The sequence below is a fragment of the Serinus canaria genome, chromosome 1A (assembly GCF_022539315.1).
Source record: "Serinus canaria isolate serCan28SL12 chromosome 1A, serCan2020, whole genome shotgun sequence".
Lineage (NCBI taxonomy): Eukaryota > Metazoa > Chordata > Aves > Passeriformes > Fringillidae > Serinus > Serinus canaria.
This window is the reverse complement of record NC_066314.1, coordinates 45,406,712-45,419,416: the sequence shown is the minus strand read 5'-3', so window position 1 is coordinate 45,419,416 and position 12,705 is coordinate 45,406,712. Positions and strand designations below refer to the sequence as shown.

The following is a 12,705-nucleotide window of genomic DNA, read 5'->3' as shown; positions in this document are numbered from 1 at the left end:
ACATTTTTCCAAATCCCTAACAGCTGCAATGTAACTCATGGAAACTACAAGTTAAGTTTCAAACTCATGCTCATCTGAAGATATATCTGAGAGGGGTCATGACCTGAATGCTGTTCTTAAACTTTCCTTTGCTATTATCAGAAGCATTTTCAGCTTATGCAACAGGAAAGAATTCCTTCAAAGTCATAATATTAAGAAGATTTTTAAAAAGACTCCTTGAAATGGGACTTCACAAAATACTTCAGCAGGCAAAGCCAACCTAGAGTTAATCTCTTTTGCCTTTTCATTATGCAAAACATGTCTCTTATTTAGCTGCTCCAAGTCAAGGAGGAAGAAGGGAGAGTGTTTGAAATAAGCATAGGGAAAACAACACATTAAAACAAATTCTCAGCACCTTATTCATGAAAACATGTTCCTATGTGGCTGAATAGCTGTCATCCTTAATGTCAGTGTGGCTGCCTTTAAATCCACAGCTGCTGGAATCAAAAGGAATATTTTTACTTAGCAGCAAATAGTAATGTATAGGCAGTAACAGATTTTTTTCTTCTCCATCTGGTGATAAAACTCATATGGACCAACATCATACTGCATGTGTTAGCTGGATACCAACTGACCAACACTGTCGTAATCTCCCACTTTGCTGATGTCTTTTCACTTCAAGGACCCTTGGAAACTTCTTATGCTAATAAGGAAACTCTACTTCAAGTGGGATTTATGAATAACAGGAAATTTAGGTATCAGATACTCAGTATTATCCAATGTCACCCACTCTACCTGATACTGGAAATGGGCCTGCCAGAAAAATCTGAGCCCTAATCACTGGAGGTGATTACTGTGAGAACTTAACTGAAGCTGTGTTTAACTAAAGACAGGGCAGAGCTGTAGCACAAACATATCTTCAGCATCATGTACATTCTCACAACCATCACAACAGGGATGTGAGAAAGAGAGGGCTGTATTATAGAAGAAAGTAGAAAAGAGAGACTGAGAATTTCTATGAAAGGAAATTTCAAAATTGCAGCAAGAGAGAAATGCACAATAAACAGACAATATTAAGTAAATCAAGTGCTACAAATGTTTAGTTACTGTATTCACAATGTGCATTAGATCAGGTACATTACAAAATGTATCAAAACATTCCAAATAATCGGAAAATATGATTTGATGTAAAAAAAATCCTACAAGAAAGAAAAGAAATTGACTTGGCTTCCACAGAAAATCTGAACTGTTGCTTCCCTGCTCAAATGGTGGTGGTGGTGGTGGTGAAATGTTTCAGTCTCTCCTATCAGGAAACAAGTGATAGGACAAGAGGAAACTGCCTCAAGTTGTACTAGGGGAGGTTTAGGTTGGACAACAGGAAAAATTTCTGGACCAAAAGGGTTGTCAAGCACTGGAACAATCTAGCCAGGAAAGTGGTGGAGTCACCATCTCTGAAGGTATTTTAAACATGTGTAGATGTAGCACTTGATGGACATAGTGCAGTGTTGGACTTGGCAGTGATGGGGCAATGGTTGGGCTCGATGACCTTAAAGGTCTTTTCCAACCTGAAGGTTTCTGTGAAAAGGGATTGGGCTAATGCAGGGTGGTGTCTTCACTGGGATATTGCTGAGAAAAGCAATAGTTTGACGAAATACTAGCATCAAAATAAAACTGGGCAGTTCCATATTTGATGTTTCAAGTTTAAAAATGTTTTATTCTATCTTCAATATAAAAATGAATGATGTGATAAAATAATAGTGTCATAGAAGCTTAATAATTTGCCATTACAAAGTCTATTTTCAGAAAACTACAGTGCGTGGTAGGTCCGGAGGTGGGAAAAGAGGAAACAAATGTAAGAAAACAGCAGTTATCAGATTTATGTGACTTCAGAATTTTCCTACTTGAATTATTCAACCTACTTTAGTTATTCACCCAGCATTATTGGAGGTGGATCTTTTTAGCTCTAATTTGTTGTATACTTAATTGTTTGATTAAAGATTACTTTGCATTAATTATTGCCTATTTTTCTAGGATTATGCCAGCCTATTTGCATATCCATAGCAGAGTGTGTCTCTGTACTTTCTATTCTCTTAATAGAATATGGAAATAGAACTTCTATCCCAAATAGCTGCACCAGTTTCCTTCCAATGAGAAAGAATGCAAAGATTAATTCCTAGATCTGTTTTTCTGAATCAGCTCCAGTTAGAAGAGTGTTGTGGATATGCTGGTATTCCTGCAATCCTCTCTGCTACCTTTGCTACTGATGCTCTGGGGTAGGTCAGTACACTATTGGGTTCCTGAAACATTAATCTTACATGGAATAATTTTTTGTGCATGGTTCTTCCTTTGAGATCTTGCTTTTACTTAGCTGCTGAAATAAAATCAGGGCTTTTTGCCTGGGGATGATAGTCACCTTCAGTTCAGATGAGTAAGTGTAAATCAAATTAATTGGCTGGTTTAACCATAGACTTTACCAATTATTTTGTTAGACCAAGACTTATTCTATTGTTAGAAGGCTCAAAATGAGGGAGTTGCCCATCAGCAAACAAATTACTCATGTTAATATTTTCCTTTGTAATCCAGTTACACAAAAGGTAATTGAGATTAAGAAATTCTCTGCATAAACATGTCCTCATGCAAAAAGCAATAACTTTCTTCCCTAGGCAGTGCAGGACTAGCTGTCTAATTTTAATAAACACTCTAGAATGTTGTTTTGTGGGGCTTGAAGAAGTAATTAAGAATGAAGAACCTTTTTACTGTTGGGCTAACTGAATAAAGTATGTTGGGGCCCTAATCTTGTGCTAGGAGCAAAGTACCAGCTTCATAAAATCACCATTTCTGACAAATTTGATATTAATTGTTTTTTTTTGACAGACAGCAGCAGCATCCTTAACATCAGAATAACTGTGTGGTTGTATATATACTGTACAAAACCACAGCAAACACTGTGCTGTGTATTTTAATTTACATATGAAGACTCCATTAAACTACACTCAAACACAAGGCAGTAACCTGAGATAAAACTAGCAAGGCAATGAGCAAAGCTTACACACCTGTTATTTGTGCTGTGTGCACACATGCACGTCCACGCTAACATGTAATTTCTCAGAAGAAAAGCATGTGGAAGTGGAATACAAAGCAACCCCAAGCCTATTCTAAATTAAAATATTTGAATGAAAACAACATGTTAACTTGGTTTAAGTTTGTCCCCTGACCACTGTGATTCCTAAGTTCTTCTTCAGGAAAAATAATTGTTTTGTATTTACTTTTTCCATATCCCTTATTTTATATACTTCTATTTATATCTCCCTATGGTTATAATTTTTTTAAAGCTGCTGTGTCCTGGTCTATTTAGGCTTTACAAACACTGTACATACTATACATCTGATCACAGCTCTTTGCCTTTCCTGTACCTTCCTTAGCTCTGATGTAATGTTTTTGAGACAGGACAAAGTCAGTGGTTTTATACTGACATATTGATGCTCAGCTCCTTTCCTAATAATTCCCAATAATTGTGTTTGCTGTTTTGATTACCATATAGCATTAAATGGACATTTTTATACACATGTATGGAGATGTAACAGCAGTTGTGGAATTGTAAAAGGGGAATCCAAAATATCCCTTCACTAAAGAATTATTCCTTTTTTTGACAATGTTGAGTTCCACCTTCTGTTTTACTATCTACTAGAACAATGTACTCTTGCATACTCAGTTTTAGTCCAAGCTATCCTGAAACCTGTTGTTTTGCTACTTTATTTCACTTCTTATTCTCTTCAGAGGCTTTTTATGAGCCTGCTGGACAGTGCAGGTCCTAGGAGCAACCTCTCCACAGCTACTGGCAACCTCTCACCAATGTGAAAATTGGTCATTTTTCCCTTTTACTTTCCTTCCTTTAACTACTCACTAGAGAATCGTCCCTCTTAATAACAATTTGATTTTTTAAAAAGTTCACAAAACAATTTGATTTTTTAAAAAGTTTAAAAATTCTCTACGGACCTTGTCAAAAGCTTTTTGGAAAGCCAAATGCAACCTATTGATTGACTTGCAATTTTCTTTATTCTCTTTGACTTCTCCAAAGAACTCCTAAGAAACACGAGACATGACTTGCTTCTCCAAAAGCTGAATCTTCACTGTTGTGTGCAGGCAGGTGTCTACCAATTATCCAAGCATGCAAATCAACTCGGTAGTTCTCCAGGTCTCCTTCAAGCCCCTTAGGAGTTATTAGGATCACATTTGCCACCTTCCACTCATCTAGTACCAAAGCCAATTGAAACAATAGCTCACACGTCATCATTTTAATTCTGGGAGTGTTAGATCTGAGGTTCTTCAGACTCTTTGGGGAATTGAACCTGGTCCAGGTAAGTTATTTTTGTTTATCGATTTGTTATAACAAAACCTTTGCTCATGAGACTGTAATTTAGTTAACACCTTGGACTTGGCCTGTAAAAAAAAGCCCCAGTAGTTGAAATGTCAACTACTTTTTCTCCACAAATAGTTATATTCACTGGAAAAAAACCTGGCCAGACCAAGAATCCAATACAAAGTTAGCTATCTGCATCATTTGTGTTAAGAATAAGCTAAAACTTGCATGGATTTGGTAAATTAAAGGGAGTTAGAGAATCAGTGGAAGACTGTACATTTGACAATGTTATACCGAGAAAAAAGAGTGCTGTGTCCATTTGGTTCCAGGTTAATTCCCACTGCAACTTTAATCAAAAATCTTTGTCAAGAATTTCTCCTTTGAAATTTCAAATGCATTCTGCCTCGTTGGTCATTACCACATGTATGCACAAATACAAACATACCTAAAGAATGCACAATGTATGAGTGTTCACTCAACCATTTATGTCAATTCTGAGGAGTGATTTACCACTATGTATTCATGAAGGATACTTACTATTAGAAGAGAAAAAACCAGAACAGACCCTCCTGTGCAGAACACTTCTAGCTATGCCTTACAGTGCACCAGCCCCCTGTGCTGCTTTCCTGGGTGTTACTGATGGAGAGCAAGAATAACACTTGCACACAATTCCATCAGCTGTCTGTACTTGCAGTTGAAGTCCCTTTGTCACTTGCATGTTGCAGCTGAGACTTCTCTATGATCCTTCTTTCAGGCAGTCAAAATCTGATGTGTAGGCAATGTTGTACATATCCTCAAAGGAAGATAAGAAGATGAAAATATTTTATAGTCCGAAAGAGGTTGCAATGTATCAAAGGTAGAAACAAGTTGGTTTTTTATGCAAGAAGCTGTGCATTAAGCAGTGCAGGCAAAGCTTTAATACTGCACTGTATCTGTCAGCACACACTGGATTGGGGCATCTAATTAGCATGCCGCTCTTACCAACTGGTATCCACATTTGATTGTGCATTTCTCTCTAATGCATGAAAAATAGTCTCAGGCATATTTTGATAGCACACTGATGTTCACCTAACACAGAGCAGAAGGACTGGATGAACAATCATACTGCTAATCTCACCTGCTCTGACACAAGAAATCCATGTAAAGATATGTATAGATATCCTAGTTACCCTTAGCATCTGCCATCAGAGCAAAATCACAGCTGCACTGGAAATGGCACGGCAGACAGAACTGACTTTCTGTCGGTACTATCCCATGCCCATATTGTGGAGGTTTGGCTCTCCAGCACTGACACAACCTGCAATCTGTGTGTCCTTGACACTTTCCAGCAGTGGGACATTTCAGCCCTGTGGGGAATGCAGCACACTTCCCATGGTATATTCAGATGACTCTGAAGGTTTGTGGCTGTGAGACAGAATCACAGTTTAATTTCTTGCTCTTCCTTAATGTGTTCAGAACTCCATAAAGATGATGCCATGAGCTCACTGCAAATGCTGAGGCAGTGCCTTGCTGTTGGGCAACATCACCAAGGGACTGGTTTTCCATTCTTTTCCCATGCAAATTTCCAACATGCTTGAAAGAAGTGTTTATAGAAAATGGAATCTAGTCAGAATTGTTCAGTCAGAGACAGGATTGTTGTTGGTAAGTTATCAAAAATGGCTTTTTCCTCACATGTTACTTCAGCTTCTACTTAATTGGGTGAGTCCAAGAATCTGTGCAGTTTTTTAAGACCACAGAACTCTTGGTGTTTTTATATCCCTCATGAGTTCATTTTAGTACCTCCAGTTTCTATAATTTTCTTTTACAGTGGGGGAGGATGCAAGTCCTTTTGCATATTTCAGTGGTGAGAGCTAAACTAAGCGTCATGTGAGTATTATGGTGTGTCCCAGTTTTCCAAACCGAGGCCATGTCCACTGTGCCATCTACCTGCTGAGCCTATCCCTGAGGAGGGCTGACCTGCATCTGGGTTCCACCTTGGCAGGCAACCAGGACATGATGCCATTCACACCTGGCCTCAAGAGCTCATGGCTTGAAACTCAGTTTCTTTTTTATGCTACAGAGATGCACTCTAAAGAGCAAAAGACAATATCAAGACTGAAAAACACTTGCCACCCAGATGCATGAAAAATACTGCTTTCTCTTGGGCAGCCCTCACAAAAATTAGAATAATAATCAGGCCTATTTAATGCTAATTTATTTTCTGCTGTCAAAAAGAGCTGATGGTTTATTCTAGCATTTTGTGCTCTGTTTCAGAATACCCCTCAGAATTTGTAATCGGGATCTTAGGCCTTCCCTATATCTTTACATGAGAGAAGTGATAATACATAGTCCTGAAATATGATGTCAAGATATTCGCTATTCTACACAGCTATTTTTTAATATCATGGATTTAGTGTTTTCTTCAATACCTACCACTCAGTTTTTCATACTGCCTTTCAAGCATCTGCTTGAAAATAAAGAGGGAAAAGTCATGGAATGTTAGAAAGCACCCATTTAATTTGCCTGTAATTCAGGGAGGCTGCAGGGGGAAAGAATGAAGAAGTTGTCACCCTGATATGAGAACAAAGCCGAGTGATAGCTGCATTGTAAAAACATTAGGAAACTCCCTGCTTCTTACAGTCACTTCTAGTTCTTTCAAATGACAAACCAGTTAAAGAATTTCTAGGTAGGCTAAGTGCTCTCTCTGGTATTTTAGAAAATGGAAGAAAACAGAAGGTAAAGCATATGTTGTGTTGAGAGAAATTTTAAGAATGAAGGTGTGATGCCACTTAGACACTGACAGCTGCAGTGGTCATAACTTAAAATGTCTTTACAAATACTAAAACCTTAGAATCAAAATTGTGCTGTCATATGGAACATCACTACTCAAAAAGCATGCAACATTTTGAAGGATCTCTTAGCTGTTTTACATATTATTTTTCTCATCTGTAACTACTGCAAATTATACAGCTATGTTTCTACATGCTGTGTCTAATTCACTTATTTATCATACATACATCTTTTAACACTCCACAGTCTTGTCCTGATATTACCAGGAGCAAAAAACATGACATTTAAAACACAAAGGAGTCCACTTAATCTAACGAATGGGTTTGGCCATTTACATTCAACTCAGTCTAGATACTTTGTTTTTCTTACTAGAGCCCACTGTCGATTTCATCTCTGGAAACAGACCAGCCCATGTTCTCCATTCTTCGCTTCAGTTGCCCTTGACCCTTCCATTAAACAGTGCTGCTTACATTCCTTTTCACTTTTCAAATTGATGGAATTACTCTGGTCTGCTGTATCTGTTAATGAAACTAAATCTTCTATTTGGCCTTCACAGGTTTTTTGGGCACTAGGCTATGGGCTTACCGGGGTTTTGAGCCTTTCTACATTCATAAAATCTTTCTGAATTTGCTGGCTACTGCATGCATCTGCTCCATTGATATTTCTATGCTGATTCTCCTTACTGTTCTTCAACAGCTTTCTGGACGATCATTTCAATTAGAGCACAGTCTTGAGATTTTATTTTCCCCAGAAGAATTATGTAACATTTATACTGAGTCATATTTGCCATCTGCTGATCCAACCACATAAACAATACAAATTCTTGAAAACCTGAGATTTTCCTTAGCATCTGCTTCCAATCTAATTTTTCACAAATGTGCAGGTTTATGCATGGACTCCTGCCTTACAATCAGCTCCTCACTGAATACCAGCACCTCTTCCAAGGCTCTCCACAAACAGGAAGGAATTTCTTCATGCAGAGCATGCAGAGGATACATGTGAGAAGATGTTTATCAGGCAATGCATGTGACTGTGTACAAAATCAAAAGCAAGGAAGGAATACAGAGAAATTATGGCAACCTTAATACGAATTCAGAATATGAGGTGCTCTTAGTTTATGGCTACCTTCTTTGGAACTAGTAAATGCTCAAGTGGCTGGCAACAAGATACAACTTTTTAGTTGGTTTTCAATTACAGTTTTCCACTGTGACTGCTGCGGCTAAGGACTTAAACTATAAATCGTAATTCATGTGATTACATATTTATATATTCAAACCACATTGAAACACTTGTGATCACAGAATCAGGCCTTAAAAGTGCTATTTATATCAGACTGCTTCAATAAGAAAAGCTGCAGTTACAGAGTCCTTAATAATTTTATGCATGTGTTCAGTTCTGTGTCCTGCTGACAATATTGGAGAAGATCATTTTACATCCTGAAAATGACAAACTATGTAAATTACATTTTCTAGCTAAAATTTACTCTTTTGTTTCTGTGGATGACTTTATTGAAATGACAGGTCTACATAAGGATTGTTTTTTTCCTTTCTAAGAGAAAATCAGACCCCACAATGAACCTTTATCAATTTTTAAGATATTGAAATTGCTTAATTAGCTAACAGAAACACAAAAACATTGTAGAACTGTTACTGACAGGGACTAAAACAAATCATTTGTGAAATCAACAAGGATCTTTCCACTGCCTTAATGTACCATAGGTTTGGTATAACAAACACTCTCTGAAAACATAACATTAGAATCCTGCCTAGCACAATGTTATTTTGCCACTGCTCCCATCGTGTCTTGTGAACACGCAAGAGGAGAGTGGGAACACATGGGAGAGTGCCGCTGATCTCAGTGTAGGAAGGGTGAGGGATCACAACTTATTTGCCTATGGTCCTACCTACCCCAATTACTGAACTCAAACAGGAACATGGGACTATAATTTAGTTCTTGCACATGCACAGGACAAACGGTGCATTTGTCAAGGATGTGCCTATGAGTTGGCCAGCACTGAATATTTTCAGTGTGGCTTGAAAGAACCCAAAATCCACGAGGAATGATTAATTTTGGAGCCTGGAAAAGTCACAAAATTTAAAAGGTCTCTGTAACAGAACCAGGACCTCCAGAAGGGCTGACTGGATTTGATACCAAATATATACAGTTATATTACTATATTCAGTACATACTACTCAGTGTTTCTTATCCTTGGAAACACTGAGAAGCCGCGACCCCGGCGTGCGGCAGGTGCCGGCAGTCCCGCCTGCCCGACTCTATCACGACCCCCGCGGGGCCCGGGTTTTCCTGCCTGTCTGCACCGCTTCGTGCAGCGGGGCCCCCGGCGCTGTTCGGCCGGGCAGGAGTGCTGCCGGCGCCCCCGCCCCGCACACGCTGTGCCGCGGGCCCCTCGCCCCGCCCGCACCTGCAGGCAATCGCCCCGCGGGCGGGTGTGTGTCCCTCAGCGCCAGCCGCAGGAGCCGCCCTCTGCTCCCTCCGCTCCCGCGGCTCCTCAGCCCCCCGGGCCCCCCCCCGTACTCAGCGCGGGCAGCCGGCCCCGGCTCGGCGCTGCTTGAGGCCGCCCGGAGCCGCCGCGGGGGGCGCGGCCGGCGCACCTGGCGGGGCGGGCGGCGCTGCCGGCACCGCAGTGGAGCGCGGGGCGGGCCAGGGCCGGGGCCGGGGCGCGGCGGCCGCGGAGCGCGGGGTCGGCGGAGCACCGGGGCGGGCGGAGGGGGCGCCGCGCCCGGGCAGCCACTGGGAGCGCGCCAGCCGCGTCTCCTCAGCAACGGGCCTGGCACGGCAGGGCTGAGCCTCCGCCCTCCCTCCCTCCGCCCGCTCCTCCCCGCTTCCGTCCGTCCGTCCGTTCATCCATCTGGGAGGGTCGTTATCCCCGGTGGCCCGTCCGGCCATAGGGGCCGAGGCTGCCCGCTCCCCCCGCCCGATCTTCTCGGCCGAGGCCGTGTGTGCATGGGAGTGGGGGGAGGTTCTTTATTGGCCTCGTCCTCCCTCTCTCCCTCTCTCCCTCCCTCTCTCCCTCTCTCCCTCCCCCCTTCTTCCACACTCCACCCAGAAATGATCCAGTGAAACTAGGAGGAGGTGACTCTCCTCCTCCCTCCTGCTGCTGCTCCTGCTGGTCTGGAAGGGACTGCAGGAATCTCTGCTGTGCTCTGCTCTGAGGCAGGGTCTGGGGAGGGGAGACCGTTCTGTGGAGGGAGGGGGCCGCAGTGGCTCGGGGTGCAGCTCTCCCGTGGGGGCTGCTTGGTTCCCGACCATGGGCAAGGACCAGGAACTGCTGGAAGCCGCTCGCACTGGGAATGTGGCTCTGGTGGAGAAACTCCTCTCTGGGAGGAAAGGAGGGATCCTGGGCAGTGGATCTGGAGCTATTCCCTTATCCAGCTTATTGAGGTAGGGACATCGTTCCCCATCAAATGCTGGGGATATTAACCTGTTCTTCCCTGTCATCATTATCATCGCCCCTCTCATCTTCATTTCCATTCCTGCATCCTTCATAGTAACAATAAATCGTTCACTCTCTCGCCAAGTACAAGCATGCCAGGGTTTAAAGTCACAGGCAGTCATTTTATTAATGTAGTGGTACTGAATTTCCTGCCTTCAATGCGTCTGCAGGGTCCTTGTTCATTCTGTTACTAGCTGTGGTGCAGAACTTATGTTTTGACTGCTGGGCTAATACATACAATGTATTAATTACCCTTCCTTTGATATTTCCATCCTCAAATTGTTACTTTAATCACAGATGGAAGTGTTTATCACAGGCAAGGCATTGCATCGTGGAATTCTGTGTAAAAAGACATAGCTTCACCCCATACCCTCATCCATAGCTTCTACCCTTGCTTGCAGAGGAAATTAGGCATGCCATCAGAATTAGCCTACAAAACAAAGAAAGGGAATCTTTTTTTGTGGGAGATCATCAAGGCAGAGGAGGTGTCAAACTTAGGAGCAGGTTAGGTAAGAGCAGCATTACTTTCAAGGTACCTGGGTTTAGAGGAGTGAAACTGGGTTACTGGCCATGTTGGGTGATAGGGCTTAACTTCAGTCATTAGTTGTATCTCCTGCCATCTACAGCGTAGCTTTGACTTTAAGTTTCATCATGCTCTTAAGTCACAGCATTGTCACAATCATTTATGGCATTTGACTGTATTCAGAGCAGAGAGGGTCTGCAGCACACAGTCCAGTGCTGGTGTTCAGCACTAAACTAGGCAAGGCAAAAGAAGACAAAATGAACTGAAACACTGTTGACCTAGAACTTCAATAAATTGGGGGGGGGGTTTGTTCCTTAAAAAAAGAAAAGGCCTAGCACAATGGAAATTGATTAAATTAAAATGTTTTTGTTACCAGTGCCTTCTTGTCAAAGTATTTACATTATTTCCAAGTTCCCTATCAGGGAAAATTTAATGTTAACTCTCCAAATTATACTGTTTAAACTCTTTTATAAAATCTTGCTATTTTATTTGTAAACAACAGTTCAGGTGTTCATAGTTTACCAAAGTTCTGTGGTGCCCCAGTTCAATTAGCTATTGCACCACTGTTGAATTACTAGCCCATTGACCAAAATCAAAACACACCATGTGATTGCTTTTTGTAGTGTACTCGAATAATGTGCTTAGGAAGAAGTGTGCCAGCTAGTCAGTTGAATTTGAAATATGATACCCGCTTTTCTAAGTACAGAAGTAAGTTCACTTCAGTACAATGACTGGCCATTTCTTATCTAGTTCTAACACATGGACTGTGCAGTGGCTTTCTCCAGGGCTAGTGCCTGTGCTGTATTCTTGCACTGTTAATTTCATGTTGTATATTGTGAGTTGTGTATATCCAGAGGGGGTGTGTTTGCTTGTGCTTGCCTCCCTTTATTAAACAGCACTGTTGTATGTTGTGTACACAGAACACGTGAACCGTGTGTTTTGTATATACAGATGGGTCATCACAGTCCTTGTTTGTTTCTCAGGACTGAAGAATTTTAGCCTGTAAAGTCAACTGGCTTTTTTTTTTTTTTGTTTCCTGGAAGTGCACTTAGCTTGAAGAGAAGTGAAGCAGAGTAAAACATAGACTGTTTAATTTATGGCATTTCTTACTAATGTCAACGAGAATGTCTGTGGCTTTCTGTAAAACACAGCTTCAAAAATTAAGAGTGAACTTTCAGCTGTATGCTGCATCCAGGTGTATGATGAAATATTTCTAATTTAGAAAGAATCCAGTAAGCATCATTAATGATGCCTAAATGTTCACAATCTAATACACTATGGAAGATAGAACTTCTTAGAGGGTTCAGCAGGGATGCTCGAAACAGAAACCAGTATGCATTATAGTAAATGTTTATCAAGAAAGAATTATATGTGACAGGTATTTTGACATAGCTCTTTTTTTTTTTTTTTTTTTTTTTTTTTGGAAGTGTTCCATGACCTAACTGATGCCATTAATTATGGATTAAGTCCAGAATGACATGCAAGATTAAAAGTTGGATCTATCCTGGTACAGACAACATGGAAACAGTATGAGAGTCATATGAACATCCTGATCCTGTTTGGGAAATCAACACTTACAGAAAATAGCAAAGCTTTAGAAGAGCCATACTTGTACAGTAT

At 41.2% G+C, this 12,705-nt stretch overlaps 1 protein-coding gene across 1 annotated transcript in view; it reads left to right on the top strand.

The window, feature by feature from the left end:
- Positions 1-10,322: 10,322 nt before the first annotated feature.
- ANKS1B (ankyrin repeat and sterile alpha motif domain containing 1B) overlaps positions 10,323-12,705 on the top strand; it is a 410,803-nt gene continuing 408,420 nt past the window's right edge. The window contains exon 1 of the mRNA XM_050969884.1: positions 10,323-10,510. Coding sequence (XP_050825841.1) covers positions 10,377-10,510 — 134 coding nt within the window. The 5' untranslated portion in view covers positions 10,323-10,376. The remainder of the gene's footprint in view (positions 10,511-12,705) is intronic.